Source organism: Lycorma delicatula, chromosome 1, assembly GCF_047948215.1.
Source record: "Lycorma delicatula isolate Av1 chromosome 1, ASM4794821v1, whole genome shotgun sequence".
Classification (NCBI taxonomy): domain Eukaryota; kingdom Metazoa; phylum Arthropoda; class Insecta; order Hemiptera; family Fulgoridae; genus Lycorma; species Lycorma delicatula.
In genome coordinates, this window is record NC_134455.1 from 274316503 (window position 1) to 274343748 (window position 27246).

Below are 27246 nucleotides of genomic sequence, written 5' to 3' on the forward strand. Positions count from 1 at the left end.
TATGCAAACCAGTGTCAGTGAAAATAACATTCAGGCCATTCATGACCTTGTGGAAGGACCACCATATAATTGTCGCTGAAATTGTATCAGAGGTGGGCATAAGTGTTGAGAGTGTGCATACAATGTTGTTGACATTCTTGGATACAGCAAGGTGATGGTGAGATGGGTTCCATGTCTTCTCACTGAGACACAGAGAAATATCCAGAAAGTAATCTGTCAGCAGCTTTTAAATCACTTTGAGGAAGAAGGAGAAACATTTTTGGACTGCATTATGACCAGCGATGAAATGTAGGCCACTGCTGTACCCCGGAAAGCAAAGAACAATTATGGTGAGGTGGAAAAGTGGGGTAGGGAACCAATCAAGACCAAGAGACACTTGTCAGCTGGTAAAGTTCTGGTAACTGTGTTTTAGGACTCAAAAGGTGTGCTGCTGACTGATTTTCTGCGTGAACAAAGGACTGTAAATGCGGCATACTACTTCCAGTTGTTGGGTGATGTCAGGACTTCTTATTGCAATAAACGATGCCGACAACTGATTCGCAATGACCTCTTTCTCCATGACAATACAAGGTCACATATAGCAGCTCAGACTTGCGATTAATTCGCTAAAATTCATTGGACACATCTCTTGAACAACCATAATACAGCCAGACTTGTCACCATGTGATTTCTGTATGTTTGGTTTGCTGAAAGAAGTTTTAAAAGGGGAAGGATTCGAAGATGTTGCCGCAGTTGAAAATGATGTGCACAATTACCCGTTGGGGCAGCGATCTTGTTTTTTTGTTGAGGGGATCAGGAAGCTACCTATCCGGTGAAGAAAATGTATTTCCGTTGAGGGAAACTATGTACAAAAATAAGGTAATTTATTTGTAATTTCATTTAATATCAATAAAGCTATATTAAACAAATTCTGGTTTTTATTTGAATGACCTTTGTATCAGTGCAAATTTAGTTTTAAGGATAAAACTAAAAAACTGTGTTTCTTTTTTCTATAATTAAACAAGTTTGTGAGCTACTTTCCATCTTATTTAGATAAATTTATTATATGGCTTTTATTTTAAATCATGTTCATTAATTTTAATTTATTTTATTTTCATATTGTAGAACATGAAGTAATGACCATCCAGCCTGGATTTTTATTACTACTATAATAATAACATTTTTTTATGTGTGTCTGTCATTAAAAAAGATATCCATTATTGCATGGGTTATGTAAGATTTGTTAGTTTCTCTAGCACAAACTTTCTTTTCACTATGATTAGTTGTAGCTGTTTATTAAAAACTATTTTTGTTTTAAAATACAGGTGTTGCAACAAGAAAGTTTACAATCCCTTGAAAACTTTTATTTATATATTTAGGATAGTAGATAGTCTATCTCTCTATAACAACTATTGCTCTTTAAAAACACTGAGAAATGGTCATTTTCCTAAGCAGCAGATTGATATTTAATGGCATATGTTCTTAGGTAGAATAGTAAATTACGCCATATGTTTAGTAATTGGCATTCTAAGCACGAGTGCTATATCCGTACCAACTCCTCTCTTCTCTATCTTTAAAGATTTATATAAATGTAGTATTTTGAATGATATGTCCTTAATGACATATTATATAACCTTGGATGATTAAGTACAAGTTTATTAAGTGGATAAATAAGTATAAGTTGGATGATTAACCTTGGAAGTTAATTTAAAAGTAAAAAAATGTAAGGAATTGATGTAAGTACATGGATTTAACTAATGGTATCTCTTTAACAATAAATGCCATGTGATATGATTTCTGTTCAGAATGATGTAAAAACCATTATTATAATATTGTTTACATTTTTACTTTCATGTATTACTTGAGGTTTTATCAATATAATGATGAAGCTGATGTTGAGGTTACAGGATTTTCCTTTTTTTAACGGTATGAACATTTGAGTTAAGTATTGGTGAAACACACAATATTATTGACTAAACAGAATTTTGTTATTGAGGAGGTTTAATTAAATGCTGATAATTACCCAAGAAAGTAAGATTTAAAAGGAATATAGTTGGATTAATAAACAAAATGTTATATGTAAAGATAAACTTAATTTCTTCTTTTTTTCAGTTACTTGTTAAAACAATTGAGAAGTTAATGTAATTAAATATTGTGAATTATTTCTTTTGCAAACTTAAATAAATTTGCATGAAGTAGATAGATATGTAATGTTTTGTAAATAACTTTTACAGGTGTGCACCACAATCCAAATTTGATGTATGCAGAAACTCTTCTCACATTCCTGTGTCAACAATACTGGAGACACAAGGGGCCAGTCTTCCCCTCTGGATCAACACACTTGTTCTTCTTGTGTTCCTTTTCATATTCCGTGTTCTGGGATATATTGTTTTACGTTATTTTCGAAAACCTAAGTGAAACCATTTAATAATGGGCTGTGAATAAAAGTAGACAAAATGGGTATTGAAGGACAGGAGAGTTCAATAAAAAATGGCTGTGTCTTGTTTTTTTTTTATATATTGTAATACTTGTTTTCCACTGTCGTGAAGTGGATGTAGTTTAAGTTTTTTGAAAGACGAAAAAATTGTTGTTAATTGTTATTATAAATATTATATATTCAGTGCTGGACACTACAAAGTGCATTTCTAAAGAAAAAAAATTAAATTGAATCTCATTCCTAAAATGAAATTGACATTGTCGCTCGCTTGTCGATTGTGGCTCTAAGAGTGCCTTTGGTTTTCCTTTGTAAGGTGTGCCAAGAAACGTATGTTGTGACTGATACTGCCGACCACGTTGGATATTCTATTGTGTTCTTTGTATAAATTTTCCTATTCTCAAAATAATGAAAAAATGTATATTTATATTTTTTTTTCTCATGTAATTTGTTATATAAAAAAAAAATATATATATATATATATAATATTATTATGTAAGTAATAAAAAGTATTTTTCATCGATTATCCCACCTCATGTATATGTGAACCATGCCATTCATATCTGTTGGTTTGGATTAAACTTAAACATTATATAACTGTTAACAGAATTGTAATTTTCATTTTGTGTTAGGTTTATTTCTTCATGTTTTACATTCTCTTTCATTATACATTCATATTTTATTATGTGTTATTTAAATAATCTTTGATTAGAATTTTAATAGTGCTTTAATGTGATTCAGAATCTCTGTGTATTTTAATAATAATAACAGTAATAATAATTATTATTATAATTAGTTGTTATAATTACTATTATTATCTTTTCGTTAATTATTATTTATAATGCACTATATTGTTATGGCAATATGGAAATCTGACTTGTTAGGTTTTCATTGTGATCTATAGATGTAATTTCAAATATACACACAGTCAGAATGTTTGTGTGTGTGTGTGTGTGTATATATATATATATGTGTGTGTGTGTGTGTATGTGTGTGTGTGTGTGTGTGTGTGTGTGTGTGTGTGTGTGTGTGTGTGTGTGTGTGTGTGTGTGTGTGTGTGTGTGTGTGTCCTCTGTAGTTAATTAATATTGTTTATATAATTATGACTATACTAATTAATTTTATATATTATTGTTTACTCTTATATCACTGTACAAAATAGATTGCTACTCATTTGAATGTATATCTGATAAGCAAAACATATTTTACAATTAATATTAACTACAGAAGATGTTATACAAATGAAGTTTTTAATAATTTATTTTAGAAGTTTATATTTACTGTGTGTTTTAATGTGTTTTATACAAGATATGGTGGTACTGTATTATATAAGAAGTTATGTGGTTTAATTGTTGGACAGTCTTTTAGTCCTCAGGATGTAGTAATACATATTTACAAGATTGTAATTTAAAAACATTGGAGCCAAACTACCATAGCATTATTTAAGGCTTAAGATTAGTTCAGGAATAAAAGAATATTTACCTTCAGATGCCTTATAATTTCTTAAACAAAAAATAGGTATGATTGTGTTTTTAATTTCCTTCAGTGTATTTTAATGATATATATAATTTTTTTTATTAAACCTGTTTTAATAACTGTATTTGTTTTAATCAAATTATCAGTATCTGTTTTATATTGTATTCTATGTATTGTATCAGTTATATATTACTATTAGACTACTTCAGAAACATTCTGTGTTATCTCACCACAGGATTATGAACCAGATTATAAACCTAGTCCATAGTTTCAAGAGGAAAGTCATATGATCAGAAGAGCTATTTATAATAAAATTATAAATTTATAATTAAAAACTAGTTTTATCTCATTATTTACCTTTATAATTTTTATTCTTTAATATTTATTTTAGTCACTCAACATCATAGATGATATACAGCTACGGGGCAGACCAGTTGCTTCATCAAAGAGTTTTTAAAAAAATTGCAGATTTTTAAAAATCTAAATATTATTATTATTAATAAATATTTTTATTATTTTTTTTAATTAAAGTATCTTTTAATTTAGAATTTTGTGTTTCTAATCACGACTTTGAAATTCATATTACATTTTTCTTTAATTCAATTACAACCCTTTTATGAAGAGATTTGCTTTATTGATTTATCCATAAACATGAATCATTTAAGTTTGTGTTTATTTTAAATTACAGTTCATAATCTTATTCTGGCCTTCATTTCACTTAAAGAAGACAGATATTCTCTAGATTCACTTTTGTTGTTTTCCATGATAAAACAAAAATATTTAGGGTCAGCAAGTACATTAAAAAAGAAAATGAGAATATGAATTTTCTTGAAAAGAAAAGAAATGAGCATATGAATTTTTCAAATGCTCACTACTATCATAGAACTATCATAAGATAGAGAAAAAAATTAATTTTCAATTGCTTAAGCTACGAACTCAGTTATAGGAATTCTTCTACCCTCCTCCCAAAAAGAAAGTTTTGTAAATTTTTGTCTACTAATGTTAAGATTGGTAAATAAAAAAAGATAGAAATATATATTTTAACTTTTAACTTTTTACTTTCAGCAATTGTGTGGCATGAAGTATTTAACATTACCCTTAAGATTTTATTCTGCATAATAAAAACTTTCCAATCTCAAAAATTTACCAGAAAGATAGACAGAAGAGAGTGTTTGTAAATATAATATACATGTTCCAAATATTGTGATATTTACAGACAATCAAGGACTAGCATAGCAAAAGGTGGTGCTGCAATTTTCATTTTTGGTATAGTATCATTCAGTCAGAGTTTTGAGCACTAAGAAAGAAATTCATTTTTAATCTGACTCCAGTTCCATTAAGGTCACTAGCTGAGTTTTATTGTGATAAATTAACATCTTTGGTACTTCTGCTCGAGTGATGTCACTCATAACTCCTCTCAGGTCTCTTTCCCAAGAGGATACGAAAATAAAGAGGGACAAGGAATCTAGTTCCATTCTTAGTACAAAATGTTTTTAGAGCATTTTAATGATATATTTTGTGTATCTTTTAACTTTAATCAAGATTCTAGTTACTTTTATTTATTTTATTTTATAAATATAAAATATAGTTATTTTATAAATAGCTTCCCTGTATTTCTGCCAGAAGGTTCTAGGTTTGAATTCTAGTCATGCTTGGCATTTTACACATGCTACAAACATTTTTTTCTCATCATTTACAGTAACTATAAATGAGGTAAAAACCTGTAGTCACTAACATGTATGACAAAGAGTATGATCATTAGTCTTTAATAAATGACAGCACTAACAAGGAAAAGTACAGTTTTATTGACATTTGATTGTCTATGTAAGTTGATTATTGAACACAGCTTCGTCACTGGAATTTTAACCTTAGTAAGAACACCCACCAAAGCATTGAAAGAATAGATATGATAGCAACACAACAATGATGCTATGTTCTTATTTTTAAAAACTGACTTGATTATGTTGTATCTATGTTTATAAGATACCATGAATGTGTATCTCATCATCATTTCTGATGATGATGATGATATAGCACTGTTACTTTTGATAAATATGAACAATACTAATCAGAGATAAAGGGGCTTTGGGATGCATTCATTTTGGAGAGAGTATGACTGAGAAGGGTGCATTCAGTGTCTTTTAAAGAACTTTTCTTATATGCATTACCTTAAACATTTATTTTGCTGTAATTAAAGCTTTTGTAACTGTATAAACAAGGATGGTGTTCTAACAAAGATACAAATATAATATTAGTTTCTACAGAATCTTTCATTTTATTATACAAATATGGAGAAAAAACAAATACATTTAAAGAATTCAAATTATTGAATAAATAGAACTATGCAAAATGCCCAAAATAGTTTTCTAATTTATCTGTTGCAAGTTGTTTGTGCAGTAACTGAACATAAGTGAAGCATCCTGCACTTTTATGACACAGATATGATTGTTGCTAACCATTTACATGCATTGTCATATCAAAAGGCACTGACTCAGTTGCTTACATTTGTTCGTCTCTGAAACATCTTGTTGATATTTTATCTCAACTGTACTGCTATCATATTACAGTGGATGTCCCACATTTCTTCTTTTGACCTTTAATTTCAAGCATGCTACTTCCTGAATCATTACAGATGTATGGAACCATTAGGTTGTAAGAGATATAGATTACTGTTTGCATCAGGAGTAATGTTAAAAAAAGTATGAAAACATATTGGCATACAACAGTTTTATGATTATTATTATAAGAGAGAGTTTTATGGTTATTATAAGACTATGTAAGCCTTGTTTTAGAGCTTAAGTCCTGATATGATGTGAATAAACTATAAATCCTGTGAAAATTAAAATGTATTTTATTATGTATGAAAATTGAAGCAATTATGTAATTAATTATATATTATGTATTATTTATGTTTGAGAATTTAAACAAAAAAAAATATATATATATTATATACAAATGTGAAAGTTTGTGTGTTTGTCTGTTTGTTTGCAACAGCATCATGCAAGAACCAACCAACCAATTGCTTTCAAATTTACAAAATACATTTGTATTATCCCAAGGAAGATTTTATGCCATAGATCAAGGCCCTAGTCCCCTTGAGGGTTCAGGTTATTAACGATAGTAGTTAAAGAAGTAAAAATTAGTTTTTTATTTCATCATATTTCTGTCACAATGGCAACAGAAATATAATGAAATATAAATTAGTAAATTTTTTTCTTCAATGAATACATGTAAAATATTTAATATTCTCAAACCATGAGGATAACAAATGCATCAGGGGTCCAAGGAGTGGAGTCCCTTGGCTAGACAATTAAGCAAGCAAAGTGATTGACCGATGTAGACTTCGTGTGACAGCATCAAAATGTCCCGTTTCTTTGAATCACTCTGTATATATATATATATCACATAATAAATATACAATATAATATATTGTATATATTATATTTATATACATAATATATGGAATACAGTAAAATCTTCTTATTCATGGAGGTTAGAGACCATAAAGATGCTGCAAATATAGAACGGAACTAATACTCATTTAAGAAAGAATTGTTTGGTTAGGTTCTATGTAAAATTAAAAAAATCACGCATATTTAATTAAGGTGATCTTAGTGATGAAATACAGATGGCAACATTAATTACAAGCACTGGTTTAGTACAGTATATAGGTACACTACACAAAAAATACTTAACAAAATATAGTATATTTCCTAATTTACTCATAAGCACACTTACCAAACTGTTTGATTTAAAAACTCACTGCAGTATATACTGTATTAGAAAACAGTATTACATGTTCAAATCGTACTCGATAATTACCTTCAAATATCAAGAAAATAGCACTACAGTACTACATACACTAAAACTAAAATTACTGTAAAGGAAATTTACAAAACTAACCTTCAGTATTTTGGATTGCATTTAAAAAAATATTTCTGCTGGTTATAGTGTACTATGGGTTGCAGTTTTGTTAGTCATAGGCTAGTGAGGTACTCCTTCACGTAGTTTGATAGTATTGAAATAAGACTAGGGAAAAAAATAGGAAGCATAATTGCAGTCATCTGTTATAGGCTGATTGTTGTAGTGACTCTAACTGGTGAAACTATGCTGATGCAACTAATAAAGTATGCTGACTGGGTTTTGGTTAGGTAAAACAAGCGTAAGTATTTTTATTTATGTAAAAATATTTTATTCATTAATTAAAAATTGTCATAAGTTTACCCTGAAATTATAAAAAGCTAAATAGAAACAAACTAATTATAAATAAGGAGCATCCGAGAAAAAAGAAATGCATCTAATTATATATGATGAAATCTTTCAGTAGATAAGAAAAACTGAATATCATTGACATGTGATAGAATTTACTTATTATACCTTTCTGGCTTATAAATAGATGAATTTTTATGCTCAATTTAAATCATATCGCATTTTTAAATTAAATATCTTATATAATATGGACATGTTTGGTTTTGCTTGACTTGTTATTGGGACTTGTTTTTCTTTATTTGTTCTACTAAAACTTGTTACAACAAACCAATATTATTATTTACTTTACTTGTGATCAATCATTTTTTAAAAAGAAAATAAATTTATTTTAAATAAGAAATGAACATAGAATAGTACTGATAAAGTGAAAATTATAAGTTAATTTTATATTGTCCAAAAAAAGTTCGGAAAAATTTAATAAAAGAATAAGAAGAATATTAAAAATTAAAATAAAGAACAAGAATAAACTTTAGTAAAAGAATTTACTAAAAAGTGAAAATCAAGATAACACGTTTCTTACATTAGATGTTTTTTTTTTTTAAATATGTATAGAAGTAGTCACAGTATGTCATCCTCCAAACATACACACTTTTAATCCTCTGTGATGACTTCGGCTTTTTGAATTGTGGATTGATCTGAATTGTTTTATACCAGTAGTTACCATAGAAGTAGTCACAGTAATTTCAGTTTTGACCAAAGGTATTATTTAAGAGACCCTCTACATCATTTTTCTTTGCTCACAATATTCCATGATATAATGGAACAAGAGATATAATAAAATTTCAACAGTTTTTATCAGAATATCCATGTTTTAGAAGAGAATTAGAACTAGAATTATTACCATCAAATTTGTAATACAACTTAATAATCTTATCTTGGTTTTTTGAATATTTTTAACACTGAATTCCATGAAGATTTCTGTAAAAGCATGGTAGAAACATTGTAATTTTTAGTTCTCAGTCATTAGCCAAAATTCTGATAGTTCTGAAGTTTTTATAAGTAGAATAATATCCTTCTTTGGGGTAAATGTTAACAACTTTCTTCAGTGCTTTTTCTACTCAACCAAAATGTCTATCAGGGAGTATAAAACTGTGTCTATGCACAGGAAAATGTAACATGAATTTCATTATCCTTCCATCATCATGCTTTGATTAAAAATAAATGAGGGTGTAGAGTACAACAGTGGTTTTGTTCTGACCTCCATACCCATCACAGAACAGATGCATGGTAATTTTACCATTTAAATTTAAATTTTATAAGAAACCAAAAACAGCAGAAGTAATTTCTACTGAGTCTTCCTGCTTTCTCTTCTATCCATGTTTAAAAAGTATAAGGTGTTCACATATTGATCATATTAGATGTTTTTGGTAAGGCCTGAATTTGCTGTTAGTCAAAGCAATGAGGCAATTTCATCGTCATCTTTTTGTCGAAGCAACTCATAAAATATATTTGTCCATTTTTTGGGAATTCATTTCTTGTGCATTAGTTCTATGCTTTTTTGTATCATGTGTACTTTTAATTTGCTCGTTAAGTTTTTGACAATAACTAACTATACGTGTCTGTAGCAGGAATTTCAAAACCTGAATTGTATTCACAACAAAATATTTTTCAGAACATTGATTTTGAAACTTTGAATTCTTGATTTACTGATGTGTTTTATATTTTATGAAACTTAGCAATAGAAAGTTTACTGTTCAAAATAAATTCTTGCAGACTTTTTTTTGTTGTAGCGTGATTCCCCCCACCTCAGAGATTGCCAATAAAACTCCTGACTTTATTTTTTTTTACCTCAGACTCAAGGCTGACTCAATCTCCATCTTTTCATTATTTAATTTCTGCCCTATATTTAACTAATTTTTGCAAATATTATTAAGATTGAGATAGCTTCATGAGTGTCAACTGAAGAAGAAAGTTTTTACAAACATAAATTAGTTAACCATTCTTTGTTGAAACAAAATACTTTACATGAAACGAATGTGGCTTGTTTTTCAATTCATGATTAGAGTTCTGAGGCCTTTCATTTTTTAGATTAACTACACTAAACCAACCATTAAGTTTACAGATTTGAGTAGTCTTATTAATATTAGAATAAATTTTGTTTTGAATAAATTTTTGGACAAGTGAACTGTTTATTGTCATGAATAAAAATGAAAAACAGGTTAGAACCTTACAGAGCAGAATATTTTTTTTTTTACAATTATTCTAGGAGAAAGTTTATTTGCAGACCTTTTACGAGTTCCTTGAGAAGCTCTTTTCACAAGAAAACCTCCTCTGTTATCTTCCATTTTTCATAAAATAACTATTTATTATGAAAAACACTAAACACACTGAGTGTTAGACTTGCAAACAGTCAACAATAACAACAGAACACTAACAGCTTACTGTGAGTCACACAACACAAAAAGAAGCATCTCATTGCTGGTTGGACATGTTGTATTTTGCTTTATTGCAAAGAGAAGACAAATTTGTTTATGTTTTAACTCTTCCAGTTTTACCACACAATTTACATTGGACATGTTTTATTAAAATGAAAGACATAGTTATTCCAAATTATTCAAATTAAATATAAATTATTCCTCATTAAAAGATTCCATGCTTAACAAAAGAATATTTATTAGTGAACATGTTTGTTTTTGCTTGAATGCTCCTCAGTGAAATAAAGACTGGTAATACTGAATTTAAAAATAAAGTTACACATAAATACATAAATAAAGACACATAGCATAAACACAATAAATTCACAACAATGCACATGATAAAAATTCTAGTACTAAATTTCTAGGAGTACTATTAATAATTTACAGGTGAATAGAACATGTAATGAAAGGCAGATTATGTGAAGAACAAATTGGTTTCAGAAAGAGCATGGGTACAAGGAAAGCCATTTTGACTGCCAGACTTAAGTTTATACATCAAGCATAAGAAGAATAAAACCACCTTCATGAAATCTATAGATCTGAAGAAGGCATTAGATAATATAGAATGGAATAAAATGTTAAGAAAAGTTGGACTCAAGGAAAGAAGGGTTATTTACAATCTATTAAAAAATCAGGTGGCAGTTAAGTGTACAAGATGAAGGAAAGTGAGGATTGATTCAGAAATTAGGCAAGGATGTAGTCTGTCTGCCCCCATTGCTTTTCAACTTTACATAAAGGGGATCATAAAGAAATTGAAGGAAAGAATTTTGAAATCTATCCAAGTAAAGATGTTAAGATTTGCTGATGATACTATTCGTTTGGTACAGGTTGATTGTTAGAAAGACATTTATTATGAAAGTAAATAAGACTAAAACAAAGATAATTAAATGTGAAAGAATGGGGGCTTATTGAGAAAATAAATATTATGGTAGGAAACAATATACAAAAAATTGTAGAATTTTTTATTTAGTAAGTAAAATTACAAGGGATAAATGAAGTAAGTCAGATATTACACTGGTCCTAAGCAAGTAGAACTTTGATGTAAAATCAAAATCTGCTAGCAAACAGTATTGATTGAAGAATTAGAAAGAAATTCTTGAAAATATTTGCAGCACTTTATAAATAAAATTTGCAAAGTGCCACTTCAATTTTTAGTGCTTACTCTAATGGTACTGAGCACTTTGCAATATTCAAAACATGGAAAACAGTAAGACAGGAAAGAAAAGAATAGAGGTCTTGAAATGTGATATTGCAGTAAGGTATTGAAAATTAGAAAATGGGATTTTGCTCCAAAACCATTTATAAAAAAAAATTGCATAAAATCTAAACGCAAGCCATTTTGTCTGTTAATCCATCATAATTAGACACTATGGGAAAAGTATAAATGTAAAAATTAATGGGTAGTTTGAAGTGGAGATTTAGATGGTTTATATATTTTTAAGCTAAATTTTTGCTTTTCTTAGATGCACTAGAATGACAACAGTTTTTGAATTTTTTTTATTATAGTTTTTATTCTCATTCTAAATCCTAGCCAATAATATTTGTTTTCATGTTTTATAAGTACGTATTTCTCAATCAATATTTTATTATTATTATTGCTTTGTTTTGCATTTACTTTTTTATTTCTACTTGTACGTGAACTTTATACAAAGTGTCTACTGATGATGACTGTTTAACAATCAAAATGGCAATCTAGGTTTAAATTTAAATAATATTTTTTTTAAACAGCTTTTGCAGTGTAATAGTGTTTTTAAAAAAAATAATTTCTACTAGTAAGTGGAGTGATAAAATTTTATTTAAAATGAAGAGGTTGAAGACCTCTTAGAACAGTAGAAATGCTTTTAGTTAAATGAACTAGGTTGACCATTTTTTGAGATATTTGGTTTTAACAGTCATTAAGACATTCAGTTTGAGAGAATGGGAGCCTCTCTCTCTCTCTCTCTCTCTGTATCTGTGAGAGAAAGATAGAGAGAGAGTGTGAAGTGAAAGGTAGAATCTGTCAAGAAAGACAAAGATTGGAATGTATAAAATATATCACTGAGTATGTAGAAGGTAAATATATTACTGTGTAAATATTAACACAGATCAGAAAGAGTGCAAAATATCAAACAAATGGTGTGAGTCACATCTCTATAAACAGGTATTGACTTTATCGTAATTCTAATTAAGTTATAAAAGCACTGTTATTATTTTAATCATTCTTTTTTTATGTTCATACAGTCGCCTTATTTTCTTTGTTGAAATATCAATATAAGCGCAGTAACCATATTTTGGATTGCTCTCTCAGCTATCGAGCTAGCATTGATCGAGATACACGTACGATAACACGTCTTAGATTGTAGGTCGTTTTGAATGAATCAAATTATTTTAACGTTTCGATTAGAAATCATGAAAAGTATCGATATGTTGATTAAGTGTTAGTCCAGATGGTATGTAATAATCCGGTTTTTTAAATCTGAGGTTTGTTTTGTTAGTTGAGGATAAGCTAGTCCTTGCGCTTAGGTGCTTGCAGCAGTGTTATAATGAATTTTTTATAACCCGTGCTATTATGTGCTAGAGGTTATTTACAATATTTTGTGTAAAGCTGGGTTACGGTAGTTGCTTTCCTAATAGTACGTTCAGAAATGATCTGAGTTTGCAACAATTTGTGTTACTGGGCCGCTGTTACAGGTAGTCTTATGTTTTAGACTTTTCAAGTATGTTAGTTCAGTTTTCAAGTTTCCGATTTTTTCGCCGACTTCATTTTATTTTACCTATTTCATACTGATTTTCTTTGTTGTGATGTACAAGGTTAACAATGAACTTTTATTGTTTTATTCACTGTTTTCTTAATTAATGCGGTCTAAGTAAGTGATTAAATGATACTTATTTCAGACATATTAAATATGTATTTTCTTTTTATTCTTTTTAATTTAAGCTACTTATTTGTTTCAGGTTGTTCGTTAGGAAATTGAACTTATTATTTGCTTCTTGCCAATCACTCTTGATTAGCAGACTAGGCGTTCGAGTTATGTTGTTTTTATTTTAAATATTGTTTCTTACGTTGCTGTATTTAAATGTCCAGAATTTTACAGAATATAGAAAAAAATTGTCTGTTTTTTTTTTCTTAGTCTTCGGGTAAAGGTAAAATAGGTTCCGTTTGGTAGGGGATGTAATTTTCCTCTTTCCGTCTTTGTAATTAAATTATTATTCTAAGATAAAAATAAGAGACCAAAATACTGTAAAATAAGTCTAAGAGAATTTTATTTTTGAATCTGTTGTAATATTTCGCATTTACAAATTTAAACTTTATAATTCAAGCTTACTGGGAAATACTCATTTTTCTCTTAAGAATTGACACCATTTTTCAGATTCATAGATTGTTAAATGAGATAATTCATCAAGAATAATCTTATGTGAATATTAGATAATTTGGGTAATTTTTTAAAAATCTGCAGTATGTAGGCCTAGATGACAGGTGAATGTAACCTTTTGTATTATCAACTTGAAAGAAAGAAAAAATTATTCTGTGATGAAAAAGTGTTTTTAACAAACAAAAAAGTGAACAAGTTATTATTTATAATAATAAAAGAATAAGTGAACAAAGCTACCAAGCCCTACATTTGTGTATTACTTTGTCAAAGTTTAGAAAACTCAGTTGTTTGCAGGGTGGGGATGGATTCCTGGACTGGTGACTGACTTAGTCTTGTTACAGTACACTAATCCCCTCTACTGCTGTACTGGTATTATTGCCAGCATTATTTCAGTCACTCCAGTTAAAACTAATATGCATCTGTGCATTTAACCTAACCTAACCTAATATAATGTAAATATTGGCATCATGGTTTTGATTAATATTTATTATTATGTTAATTGCCCTACTATTATCAGTTTACATAAATTTTACTGTGTGGAGACATGAAATTAATTTGTATAAAATGATTAAATATTCATTTTTATATCAGATTAATTATTACTAAAATGTTATGTACATTTCTTATCCATAAATGAGTGTAGGAATTAAACCATCCACTAATTTTTCTCATAAACCCATAAATAGTGATGTTGAATTGTCTGCTAATAAAAATATTGAAGATATTTCAATGAATTCTTTCTCAATATGCAATTTTAAACACAGATTGATTATTATTAAAAGTTAGTAATAACAGTTACAAGACTGTCTACTGTTAATATTGCCGATCTTATTGTTTATAAATTAATCTCCTCATTTGATAATGTTTTAGAGGTTCTTTTCAAGGGAACCGGGACTTCAGTTCAAATCTCTACTTTCTCTCTCCTATCCTCCTGAATAAACAAAAATTTAATCTGAATATTTAAACTTTTTTCAAAATTTGTTTCAACCTTCAAAAAATTGTTAATAAATCACATAGGAGAAGAAGGGGCTCATGTCTTCTTTCACCCCAATGGCTCATGACCCCTAACTGATTTGTTTAACAAAAGTTGAAATACAACATATTCAAACTATTTTTTTTCCCATGTGCTCCATCATAAGAAGAAAATTAACATACGGTGTCTAAAAAGTTTGGGCTTCACCTAAATCTTAGGAATTGTAAGTTAACAAAAATCAAGTATTGAAATATTTGAACCCTTCTTTTTCAAAATGCGTTCTGCCTTCAAAAAATATTAAAAACATAGTATGTAAAACAGGTTCATGGCCTTTTAGCCTCCACTGCTTAATTCCTTAATCATTTCTTTAACATTAAAAAAGATTTGTGATATTCAAACTTTATTTTGAACCTACATTGATTTTCAAGGACATGTAAAATCCTCAATTATTTTTAGGTCAGGAATGCCTTACCAATCCAAGCCTTCAATGGCTTGCCTTCATACCTACACTGTGATATGCATTAATTGCAATTTGAATGCCTCAGTGACATTGAGGCATTGCCCTAGGATTCTCACTGTCCTAGAATCTTTCCTTCGCTTCCTCGCTCTGAGCAGGACCGCCGAAGGAATTTAGTAGGTGTTAGGAACCTGGGTGGCTAGGGACCGCCTGGGCAGTTGACTGGCCGAAGGTAGGCGCTTAGGCAGCGTGCCTCGGTTAGATGTATTTGTGGTATGCATTGAATCAGGCTGTCTGCGGCCGTTGTCGGTGGGCCGGACTATTCTTGCCCGGCGGGTGCGGTTGCGCTCCGACGAGGGCATTTTGAGCTAAATCACTGTCGGCGGGTCTTCTCTGGGTGCTGCTCAGGTGGTACGTAGGGGAGTCTCGGCGGCAATTGCGAAAGATGGTGAATGTCACGCGGGACTCCGCGATGGCGCTGTACGGGAGTAGGCGTTTATTCTCCTCTCCCGGGCAGACCGGAACGGAGTCAGATAGAAACTCATTAGAGTATTAAGCGGGGTTCTTAAGGGAACTAGGTCAAAATTTCGATGTTAAACTTTAGTGGGAAGTTTATTGTTGAGGCTGATAGTGCGATATGAGACATTCAGAAAGTGGCTCATTATAGTAGGATCTAGGCGCGGGGTCTTCTTTCCGCGGTTAGGTTTCTAGCTTAGTTCTTGAGGGCGACGTGGTAGCTGCAGGTGTCCGTTGTCTTCATTCTGAAGGCATAAACTTGTAAATCTATATCGGGGTGAACTTTACCGATGTAGATGTCCCTTGGGGCATCTGCATCGGTGGCATCTCTGCGGGGCCTAAACTGTAAGCTGTGGTGTGCATCAGTTTGAGGGCGAGAAGAAGTCCTCCGTTAAAGCCACTGCTGGCTAGGAACGGAGGGGGTGGTGTAGCGACCGGACACGCTACGAGGTGGGTTCTTCTCCCCTCGGGGGGGATCGAGATGTCCTAGAATCTTTGTGAGGCCATTATGTTGTACGCTGCGCCCTTCTGGGCTCATCGTTTGCGGTACCAATGTTATAGGGACATTCTATTACGAGCCCAGCGTCTTCTTTTGTTAGCGGTTGTCGGTGGTTACAGAACTGTCTCGCGAGAGGCAGTAACTGTGATCGCAGGCATCAAACCTGTGGATATTTCGGCGACGGAACGTAGCCAGCGATATGTTGCAAAGAAGGGAGGCCTTCTTACTGCTGGGCGTATGCGTGAGATCGAAGACCAAGGTTTCGACTCTTGGCAAGATAGGTGGAATACTTCTTTGACAGGTCGCTATACGCATGGTATATTTCCTAATGTTAGAGAGTTGCGAGCGATTAGCTGGGTATCCCCCAATCGGCATACCACTCAGTTCCTCTCAGGACATGGTGCCTTTAGGGATAAATTGGCAAAGTTAGGTTGGTTGATTCCGGCTTCTGTCCGGACTGTAGGGTCGATGACACCGTGGATCATGTTCATTCACATATGTCCCCGGTACGAAGCTGAACGTACCAGAGTTGCTAGGGAACTCGAGAGAGTAAACTCTATTTTGGATCTACGAGTCAACTGGAGGACTCGTAGAAAGTGGACAATAGTTGCTGGCTTCCTCGCCCTGAGCAGGGCTGCCGAAGGGATCTAGTAGGTGATAGGAACCTGGGTGGCTAGGGACCGCCTGGGCAGTTGACTGGCCGAAGGTAGGCGCTTAAGGCAGCGTGCCTCGGTTAGATGTATTGGTGGTATGTAGTTAATCACGCTGTCGGCGGAGTTGCGGCCGTTGTCGGCGGGCGGGATTATTCTTGCCCGGTGGGTGCGGTTGCGCTCCGACGGGGGCACTAATGAGCTAATGACACTGTCGGCAGGGCTTTGGTGGTATGCAGGGGAGACTTGGCGGCGATCTGCGAAAGATGGTGAATGTCACGCGGGACTCCGTGATGGGGCTGTGCGGGAGTAGGCGTTAATTCTCCTCTCCCGGGCAGACCGGAACGGAGTCAGATAGAAACTCATTTTGAGTATTAAGCGGGGTTCTTAAGGGAACTAGATCTAAATTTCGATGTATAAAACTTTAGTGGGAAAGTTTGTTGTTGAGGTTATTAGTATGGATCTGAGACATTCAGAAAGTGGCTCTTTAATAGTTAGGTCTAGGCGCGGGGTCTTCGTTCCGCGGTTAGGTTTCTAGCTTAGTTCCTGAGGACGACGTGGTAGCTGCAGGTGTCTGTTGTGTTCATTCTGAAGGCATAAACATGTAAATCTATCTTGGGGTGAATTTTTACCGATGTAGATGTCCCTCAGGGCATCTGCATCGGTGGCATCTCTGCGGGGCCTAGACTGAAAGCTGTGTGGCACAATCAGTTTGAGGGCGAGAAGATGTCCTCCGTTAAAGCCACTACTGGCTAGGAACGGAGGGGGTGGTGTAGCGACCAGACACGCTACGAGGTGGGATCTTCTCCCCTCGGGGGGGGAATCGTGATGTCGTAGAATCTTAAGCGGGGTTCTTTAAGAGAGCTAGGATCAAATTTCGCTGTGTAAAAACTGTAGTGGGAAGTTTTGTTGAAGTGGTTGTTACTCGGATCTGAGACATTCAGTAAGTTGGCTCATTAATAGTTACTGCTAGGCGCGGGGTCTTCATTCCACGGTTAGGCTTCTAGCTTAGTTTCTGAGGGCGACGTGGTAGCTGCAGGTGTCCGTTGTCTTCTTTCTGAAGGCATAAACACATAAAACTATTTCGGGGTGAACTTTACTGATGCAGATGTCCCTCTCCTTGTTTGTTCCACCATTGCATCTCTTGGGCATTTCTGTATCATCTCTGTAACAAGTTTTGAAATTGAACTTTGAAATATTCAAAGCAATAAATTATTGCTTTTTCTACTGAGACAATTAGGATTTGTATTTTTGGTTCTTTATTTCTTTGCTTTCTTCTTTTATTAATTCATGTTATTTTTAAGTCTCTTCTTTTGTGTTCTGGGTTTTTTATTCATTGTTTTTTTGGTTAAGTATTTTACAAAAATATTTTAAGAAATATTAGTGTGGTAATAGTGTAATAGGAGGTGTAGTATTAGGGAATATTTTTTTGAACATTTTGGTATTTTTATATTTAAAATAGGCTTTTCTATTTAAAATTATATGATCTTTTGACAGGCATTATTTTTGATCATGTAAGCATATTTTTTATTATTGCTCTTATTTGTTGGTGTTTCTTCATCTTACTTGTGTAATACTAGCCGATCAGAGCATGCTTTGCTCTCCTAACTGTCTAATCAGGGGGCTCTGCCCCCATACCCTCAACATGTTCGTATCATCATATTAGTAAGAATATTGAGTATTTTAAGAAATAAAATGTTAGTGTGTAGGAAATATTTTTCTGAATGTTTTGGTATTTCTTTATTTAAAATAGACTCAAGGAATGAGTAGATTTAGAATTTAATAGTTTTTAATAGAAATATAATGTTAACGTTAATCATATTGAAAATTGGGAGTTGGCTTGTGTGAGGTTGTGTTAGTTGCCAGTACAGCTGCTGCTATTGGCGCAGAGCAGACAACGTGATGCACACCTACGACTCTCCCGCTAAATAAAGAATCCTTTTTTTTACCGCAAAATATTAAAAAATATTCCCTTTCTTTTAGTAGTAAAATTAATGAATAATAATAAATGCATAAAAATACAAATATAAAATATAAATAAAAACAATATACATTTAGAAATGAAATTAAATAATCTGTAAATTAATTATCAATGGACTACTTCTAGCAGGAGAGAGTTGTGGAGGGAGTCGTGCGCAGCCCTCCAGCGCACAACCATTGTCAGGCTAGAGTGGTGAGGTGATGTAGACCAATCTTCATCATCAGCTGGTATCAAATTGGATGCCCCTGGGACATTGTTTTAGGAGGTGTAATGGGGTGCTCTTATAATATCTCTGCTAACAAGCATCTGATTTTCAAAATTCAAACAGGGTATTTGTTAATAGGTTAAAGGCTAACTTTTGCATGCATCAGGTACACTCTTGATCTAACAGATCATAGTTATTTGGAAATATCGTTATTTCTTTGCAACCAATCTTTCGATTTTCAAATTTCAAACAGAGTATTTGCAAGTATAATACAAAATCACGATGGAACCAAACTAGAACAAAAAGAACAACAATGTTTGTCAGCAATGTTTTTTTTTGTAATCATGTTTTTTAGTTTTTAATGTTTACTGTATTAGATTATTTCATAAACTTGTTGTTGTCTTTTGACTAAGCTATGAAACTTTGCTTGACTTCGTAGACTATAGTTTATTGTTGTTCTATCGTACGTATGTTTTACATGGGAAATAGACACCTATGATACAAGTGGAAAGGATTGAAATTGCTGTTCATCAGTATTAGACTCATGATGGTAATAATCTATGGTTTCAATAGCTGTGAGGTATACTAATAGACTGATTTAAGAATGAAGTGTGTATGATAGCTCTAAAAGATCTGTCACTATTAAATACAAATTATTAGTACTAAAACATAGTTACTATAAACATAATTGTAGAAATTGATTTATACAAATTTAATTTCTTTTCAGATTTATTGCATTGATAATGCAATGTTCTTTATCGATAATGCTAAATGTTGAATATAATTTTAAGTATAATTTTATTTTATTTTATGTAATTACTTATTAATATTTAATATTTCCTGCAGTTATATTGAATATGATTGGACAGTCATCACAGTTACTTTGTAAAGGTCATCAAAGCGTATTATATTCAGCAGTACTATTCAGTTTTTCAAAACATTTTCAAGTGATAAATTATAACAGCAGATCTGTATCTACTTGGTCTCCACTTGCTACTACTTTCAATTCACGTCCAGGAAGAAAGTTAAATTTAAATCTCCTTAAAGATAATGTTGTAAGTATAAGTAGTTGTTAGTCATTTTATAACTCTTTTTTGTCAGAAAATTTTATTCTTTACGACTTTACAACTTTTTTCTGTATACTGATCTCTAATTTACGGTTATTTATTTTTTTGTTGAAAGATTTATTGCAATCACAAACATTATTAATTTTGATTTTTTCAGTAACATGTGCAGAATCCTGAATTATTTCATGCAAAATCCACAAAAAATTTATTTGCACATTTACATTTTGTTTGTTTGCATAAAACAACTGACTAATTGCTTTCAAATTTCCTGCATACATTCATGTTATCCCAGGAAAGGTTTTAAGCCACAGATTGAGGCCCTAGCCCCCTTGGTGATAAAGTTGTGAATTAATAATGTTCATTAAAAATAAACGAATCCACTTATTAACTAATTATTATATTTCTGTCACCATGACAACTTAAATAGGTTGTGGAGTTTACCTCATAAAAAGGTCTTTATACTTAAGTTGTCATAGTGATTACTATGCTGTCTTTTGTAATTTAGTTTCTTTTTCATTTTTCTATAGGTTTGAATACTGTAATTATTGTTCATCAGTATTATTCTCACAACCATTAGGATAATGACCTCTGGCTGGATGGGAATGGCAAGCGAAGCGAGCTCTGCAGCCTTAGGTTCAGCCCTGTGACCCCTTGTTTGGCCCTGAGACTTGCCTGGGTCTATCTAGGACTGGCTAGTTTATATATATACATACAGTAAAACCTCCCTGTATCAGACATGGCTCAGGAACAATAAATATGTCCATTATTTCAAGTTGTCTGCTATTCAGAAAAATGTTAATACAGTATTATATTCAGTTATTGTACAGAAAAAAACCACTTTCAATAGAACAGCAGTATTTATATATTTATTTTATATAAATAGAATTTAAAAAAATTGGTTGCTAATTAATACGATTTTATAAAATCCAGTTTTTTTTTTATTTTGTTGAAAATAAAAACACTGTCCTTCAAGTTTATTTTTGAATAAAAAGAAATAATACTGTACTGCTGATGTAATCGACCAATAAAATAAGGGAATAAAATTACTCTATTATACAAAAAATGGAATAAAAGTAACATAAGCTACAAAAATATAAATCAAAGAATCTACAGTATACAAGAATATTAATCATACCTGTACAAAAAGTGTAAAATCAAAATAAGAAACCAAGTATGCATAAATACAATTTATTTTTAAGTATATAGTTCAAACTAAAATAGACAGCTATTTTAAACAATCTACTAACTCCTGGTACATATTTTTTTCAATAAGCGACTGCACTTCTGATATTAAAGTAACGCTTTCAGATAATCCTTTTTGTAAGAAATATTGCTTTAATTCTCAAACTTCTTCTCTTGCTTTCTTACTTGTGATTGTAAATTTGGGTATATTTCCATTATCATTCGTTCTTTTTGGAAGTAATGAAGTCTGATGCAGCAGCAAGATCATGGATGTCACTGTTGAGTGTATCGTCAGTCTTTGGGTACTCTTTGTAATTTCCAATTGGTTCATTAAGTTCCTGTAATTCATTCTGTTCTACAGAATTTCATATGTCGGAATTGAAGTTATTTTGTGGAGGTTTAATACTGGCTTTTATGAAACAATTTCTCATTTGTCAGTAGTAACCTGCTTTGTAGCCATACAGATCCATTAAACTGTATCCAACACACTAATGCTTTTAGAAAGCTCATCAGCATCTGTGGTATTCCATTATAATTCAACAAATTTTCAAAAATTTTATTGCATCCCTACTTTTCATTTTGATGATATTTGGTATATGATAACTACCCACTTTGTAGTGGCCAAAACATATTTTCTAATGTTTACTGAAGTTATGATTACAAATTGTTTTTTCAAATCTTGGGCCCAAAATAAATAATGAATGACGTGGTTAACAGGCCTGTTTTTTACCTTTTAACTCTTAGATACTATTAGTACTTATAAAAAAAAATTGGACTACTGAGTACTTCATTAAAAAAAATGGCCGCCAAACCATTTAAAATTTATTTTGTTACTCAAAGAGATTGACGAGTAATAAAGCCAACAAAACTGCTAAAGAATGTAACCGCTAAGAATGTATTCCTTCTAACTGTAAACAATGTATCCAAAAATACTGATGTTATGTATTATAACTCATTAGAATGAATAAATTGATAATTAATAAATAGTCATTTACAAAATTATAGTTAATTACAGAATGATAAATAATAATTACAAAATGATAAACACTTCAAATACATTAACAAGTTGTTCAATTCACATTTGCCTTATTTTTTCCTGCAAATGTAAGTTATGAATACATCTTACACTTTTTGATAACAAACTTAACTAACATAACTTAGTGATCCTGCCATTTTTTTCTTGAGTAGAACTGTTAAGTCCTCATTCAACTTTGGTGTAATGTTGTGTCCTCTACCAGTAGTTGATAGAAAAATCTCTGAAGATGTGAGAATCTATAAAATGTTTTCTAGTTGAACTTATGTTTGATTATCCCTGAATGATTTCTTGAATGAAGTACCAGGATCCTGCGGATTGAAAAAGTATATTCGATATTCCTCTCATTTTCTTGTATTTTAATGTCTTCGCCTATCCACCATTTGACATTGTATATGCAAGACATAATTTTTACATTTTGGCTTTGGTAAACCTATAAAGCAATCAGAAACACTAATGTCCTTGTATATTGATACTAACGTAATGTTTCTGATTCAGAGGTTGCCTGGACTTTCAGAATACTTTTCTGATTTGTTGGAACATAACTGTGAAAGGTTTCTGGGTTTCTGGGATTGTTGTGATTACCTGATAATGAGAACTGAGGTATTCTTCAGTCTCTTGAACATCTTTATTAGAGCAGAACATAAATGTTATATTTTTAATATTGTCTGCAATAATTGTACATTTCAGGTGTAACAATGTGGTTGTTGACTATCCTTTGAAGGCTTGCTTTAGTCACTGTCCTTTTTACAGTTTCACCGACTCCATAACATGGTTCTTTTTCGTGGTATGAGGCAAATAAATGTCATTCAGCTGCGATTTCAAAATCTTCTTGGTAGCACAAATTTATGAATTCTTTTTGTTTTTATACTGGGCTGAAGAGCCATCAGAAAAAAAATTGTTTAACTTGTGGTAACAGTGTTTTTACTTTATAATTTGCTTTTCGAAGCAGAAGAACGATGTAGTATTGTGCTTCAGGTACTCACTAATCACACATTAGCTTGGGCTTTGTTATTTTCCTTCTTTTTTAAAATATATGAAAAGTGGATGTACTGTGGCATAAGCTTTTGACCAGTGATATGACTGGACTTCATCCTGTATCACAAAAGGAAAGTTTTGAGAGAAGTCTCCCATTACAATACATTCACCCTCCAACAAGTTTTCCTTTTTAATGTTGAGGAAATTAGCTTGTTTCTTTGCAACAAAATGATGCCTTTTTAGATTATTTAAATTTTCAGTAAGTTTATCTAAGTACTCTTGAAATAGAAGAATTTGAGTAGTTAGTTCACAACGGTCAACAGAAACCCACTGTTTGAGGATAATTTCAGAATCAAAATCATCCCAGCTCTCTTGCAGTAATCTGAGCAGATGAAGTTCAGGCACTTCATTAGTGCCTGGACATTTTTCACATTGTGACAGCATGCATGTTTCATTTTCTATATCACATACCATGGTTGAAAGGGGAATTTTATATCAAATTTCATTTTTAGAGCAGATCTAATATGAGTTTTACATTTTGGTGGGTGTCACACACACACACACACACACACAGAGAGAGAGAATCAGACCCGCCAGAACACAAAATTTAGGTCGTAAATCAGCAAATGTTGAAAAACCAATTTTTAAATTTTGTTTTTTTTTTTAAGACTGTACAATTCTTTTGAGTTACATAAGATAAGCCTTTTTTGAATGTTAATTTTCTTCCCATCAGCTTGTCTTATAGAGACACAATCCTTGCCTGGCATCATTCGACTGTGCTCATTTTTCTGGTAAAAATCTTGGACACATTTTTGACTGGGTTTCTTTTTGCTGATTTGTGCAAAATTCCACTTATTTTAACTAATTTTTGGGCTTGACGGGCTAAATGCTGACTAATACTAAACTCATTTTGAATCTTTTGAATGCTCCAGCTGCTTGGTAATAAAATAAAAATTTTTTTCTGGGTTGATATAACTGTTTTCATTTTATCCTTTATTTTAATGATAAATTCTTCATATTCCCTACCTAAATCAGCATAATTTTGTGATACTAAACTGATTTCTTCTGTAGAAATATTTAAAACAAAGGAATCGTTGAATTTACTGGTAACTGATGGATTTTTTTGTAATTTTAATTTTAAAATTGGTTCCTTTGTGCTGCTAGATAATTTTTGATCCTTAATGGGGGAATTGTCAAGTACTTAACAAGCTTTATTCACAGAGTCTACTGTAATACATTGAGGCTCAAATATATCTTGACATTTCGTTTCGCTTTCTGTATCATCTTGTGTTGTTTGTATTTTGTTTAAGCATTTTGTACAGAGTGCTCTGCTTGAAATTAATTTTAAATTTAGATTACTTGTTGAAAGTGTCAAAGATATTTCTCGAAGAGATTTCTTAATCGGTTTAGTGTAACAGCTAAAATGGGTCAGAGCAACTTTTTCCATTAATATGAAAATATTTATCTAAATATTCAGTTTTATGAAAAGTATATTTAAGATATTTTTTGTTTCAGTACATTCACTTCTTAAAGATATCAATGTTATTAGCTGTTCGGTAAACTCTAAAATATCGTGCAAACTGAAGATCTGTTGTAAGTCAATTTGTGACATACTGTATCAGTGTGAATGCGTATTGGACACTCCATAATCCATTTTTATAAAATAAAATTCAAGGGTTCTTACAATAACAATACAGTTAGTATAAATTATAAAACTACCAATTGTACCTCACTTTGTCGTATCCCAGTTTCTCTACAGCTAAAATAAAAATTTCTCCAATTAATAAAATAAAAAATAAAAGATATCACATAAAAGAGAAGTTTCACTGCTAATAAAATTACGTTATGAACAAGTGTACATTACCTAACCACAGAATTAACGCTAAAAACAATACAACATATCACGTTGAAATCAAAACAGTAACTCAGCCGTATACAATGTTTCAGGATTACATGCGGACATGTTTCATGTCCACGCATGTTTATTCACTTTCATATGTAAACATGAGTTTGTGTGTGTGTGTGTGTGTGTGTGTGTGTGTGTGTGTGTGTCATACTTTAAGTAACAAACTATCTAAAATGTAAGCTATTTCATTATAAACATATCAAAATATTCTGTATTTGTAGGCTACATTATTATCTGAAATAACACTTGCTGTGAGTTTTTTGGATACAATGTTTACGATTAAAAGGAACAGCGTTTTTAGCGGTTTTGTTGGCTTCATTACTCGTCAACGGCTTTGAGTAACAAAATAAATTTTATAAGGTTTTAAGGTACATAAAAAGTACTTATTGCTGTAAACATTTCAGATATTTGCCACCTGTCCCACATATGGTTTTTAGGCCCCAAAAATAAATGAGCCATCTTCAAAATCTTATGATTGGTGGCCATTTTTTTAATGAGGGAAGCTCGGTAACAGACCAGTTTATTTTTTATAAATATTACTAGTATGTAAGAGTTAGAAGGTAAAAATCAGGTCTGTTACCCTAAGCCCGTCATTATTTATTTTGGGGCCATAATTTGAAAAAACAATTTGTAAACATATGATCAGTAAACTTTACAAGATTTGGTTATGTAACAAAATGAATTTTGAATACACTTAGATAAAGTTCCATCATTACTCTTTCCAAGAAGCCATTTTTGACCCTCTGTTCAATGTAAAATAAAAATGTTACAACTCTTGTAAAAAGGGACAAAAATGGTTGTTTTTACCTGTTGGTGAGGTAGAAAATGGTCTATTACTCAAGAAAAACATTTTTTTTAAATATAAAAAATTATTTTTTGGCCACTGCCTATGCCTTTTGAGAGAGAGCCAGGACGTTTTCTCCATATTGTGGGTTTTACTTTATATTTTAGCTTGGCTTAATAATAGAAATTAAAAACGAAAGTAATGAAATGTAATAGAAGTGATGTAGATGAAGATTATGGAGGTAGAAGAATTTTGTTATTTGGGAAGTAGAATTACTAAAGATGGATAAAGCAGGAGCGATATAAAATGCCGAATAGCACAGGCGAAACAAGCTTTCAGTCAGAAATATAATTTGCTCACATCAAAAATTAATTTAAATGTCAGGAAAACATTTTTGAAAGTATATGTTTGGCTTTATATGGCAGTAAAACTTGGACAATCTGATTACCTGAGAAGAAAAGATTAGAAGCTTCTGAAATGCGGTGGTATAGGAGAATGTTAAAAATCAGATGGGTGGATAAAGTGACAAATGAAGAGATGTTGCAGCAAATTGATGAAGAAAGAGGCATCTGGAAAAGTATAGTTAAAAGAAGAGACAGACTTACAAGTCCACATATTAAGACAACCTGGAAAAGCTACTTTTATATTGGAGGGACTGGTAGATGAGGAGCATGGTGCAGGCAGGCAACGTTTGGAATATGTAAAACAAATTGTTAGGGATGTAGAATGGAGGGGGTATATCGAAATGAAACTACTAGCACTAGATAGGGAATCTTGGAGAGCTGCATCAAACCAGTCAAATGACTGAAAACAAAAAAAGCCTTCATTGTTGCTTGTACATTGTTCTTTCAAATAATCACAATAAATTAGGTTTTTATAATCCCAAAATACTGTCAGCATCGCTTTACTGACAGATGTGTAGCTTTTGAATTTTTTCCTGGCGGGTGAATTGCATGATTCCAAATCGTAAATTTCCTCATTAGTTGTAATTTCAAATAAATCATTACAAATGTGATTTCGGTCTTTGTGATTTTGAGTCAGCCGTCTTTGAACTTATCTTAAACATGTTTTACAGTAATTTAACTTA

The 27246-nt window shown here is 31.6% G+C and overlaps 2 protein-coding genes across 8 annotated transcripts in view; both read left to right on the forward strand.

The window, feature by feature from the left end:
• E23 (ABC transporter G family member E23) overlaps nt 1–2950 on the forward strand; it is a 353737-nt gene extending 350787 nt beyond the window's left edge. For 2 of the 3 annotated variants that reach the window (XM_075377996.1, XM_075378005.1), the window contains one exon: nt 2214–2948. In XM_075377996.1, coding sequence (XP_075234111.1) covers nt 2214–2397 — 184 coding nt within the window. In that variant the 3' untranslated portion in view covers nt 2398–2948. Of the gene's footprint in view, nt 1–2213 lie in introns of all 3 variants that reach the window. The other variant, XM_075378010.1, reaches the window with a different exon arrangement.
• Nucleotides 2951–3646: 696 nt separating this feature from the next.
• The window catches only part of LOC142331963 (mitochondrial intermediate peptidase), a 117651-nt gene continuing 94051 nt past the window's right edge, over nt 3647–27246 (forward strand). The window contains exons 1-2 of one of the 5 annotated variants that reach the window (XM_075378042.1): nt 3647–3931; nt 20056–20264. In XM_075378042.1, coding sequence (XP_075234157.1) covers nt 20067–20264 — 198 coding nt within the window. In that variant the 5' untranslated portion in view covers nt 3647–3931; nt 20056–20066. Of the gene's footprint in view, nt 3932–12868; nt 13246–13274; nt 13422–20055; nt 20265–27246 lie in introns of those variants that run through there. The other 4 variants (XM_075378023.1, XM_075378034.1, XM_075378017.1 and 1 more) reach the window with 4 other exon arrangements.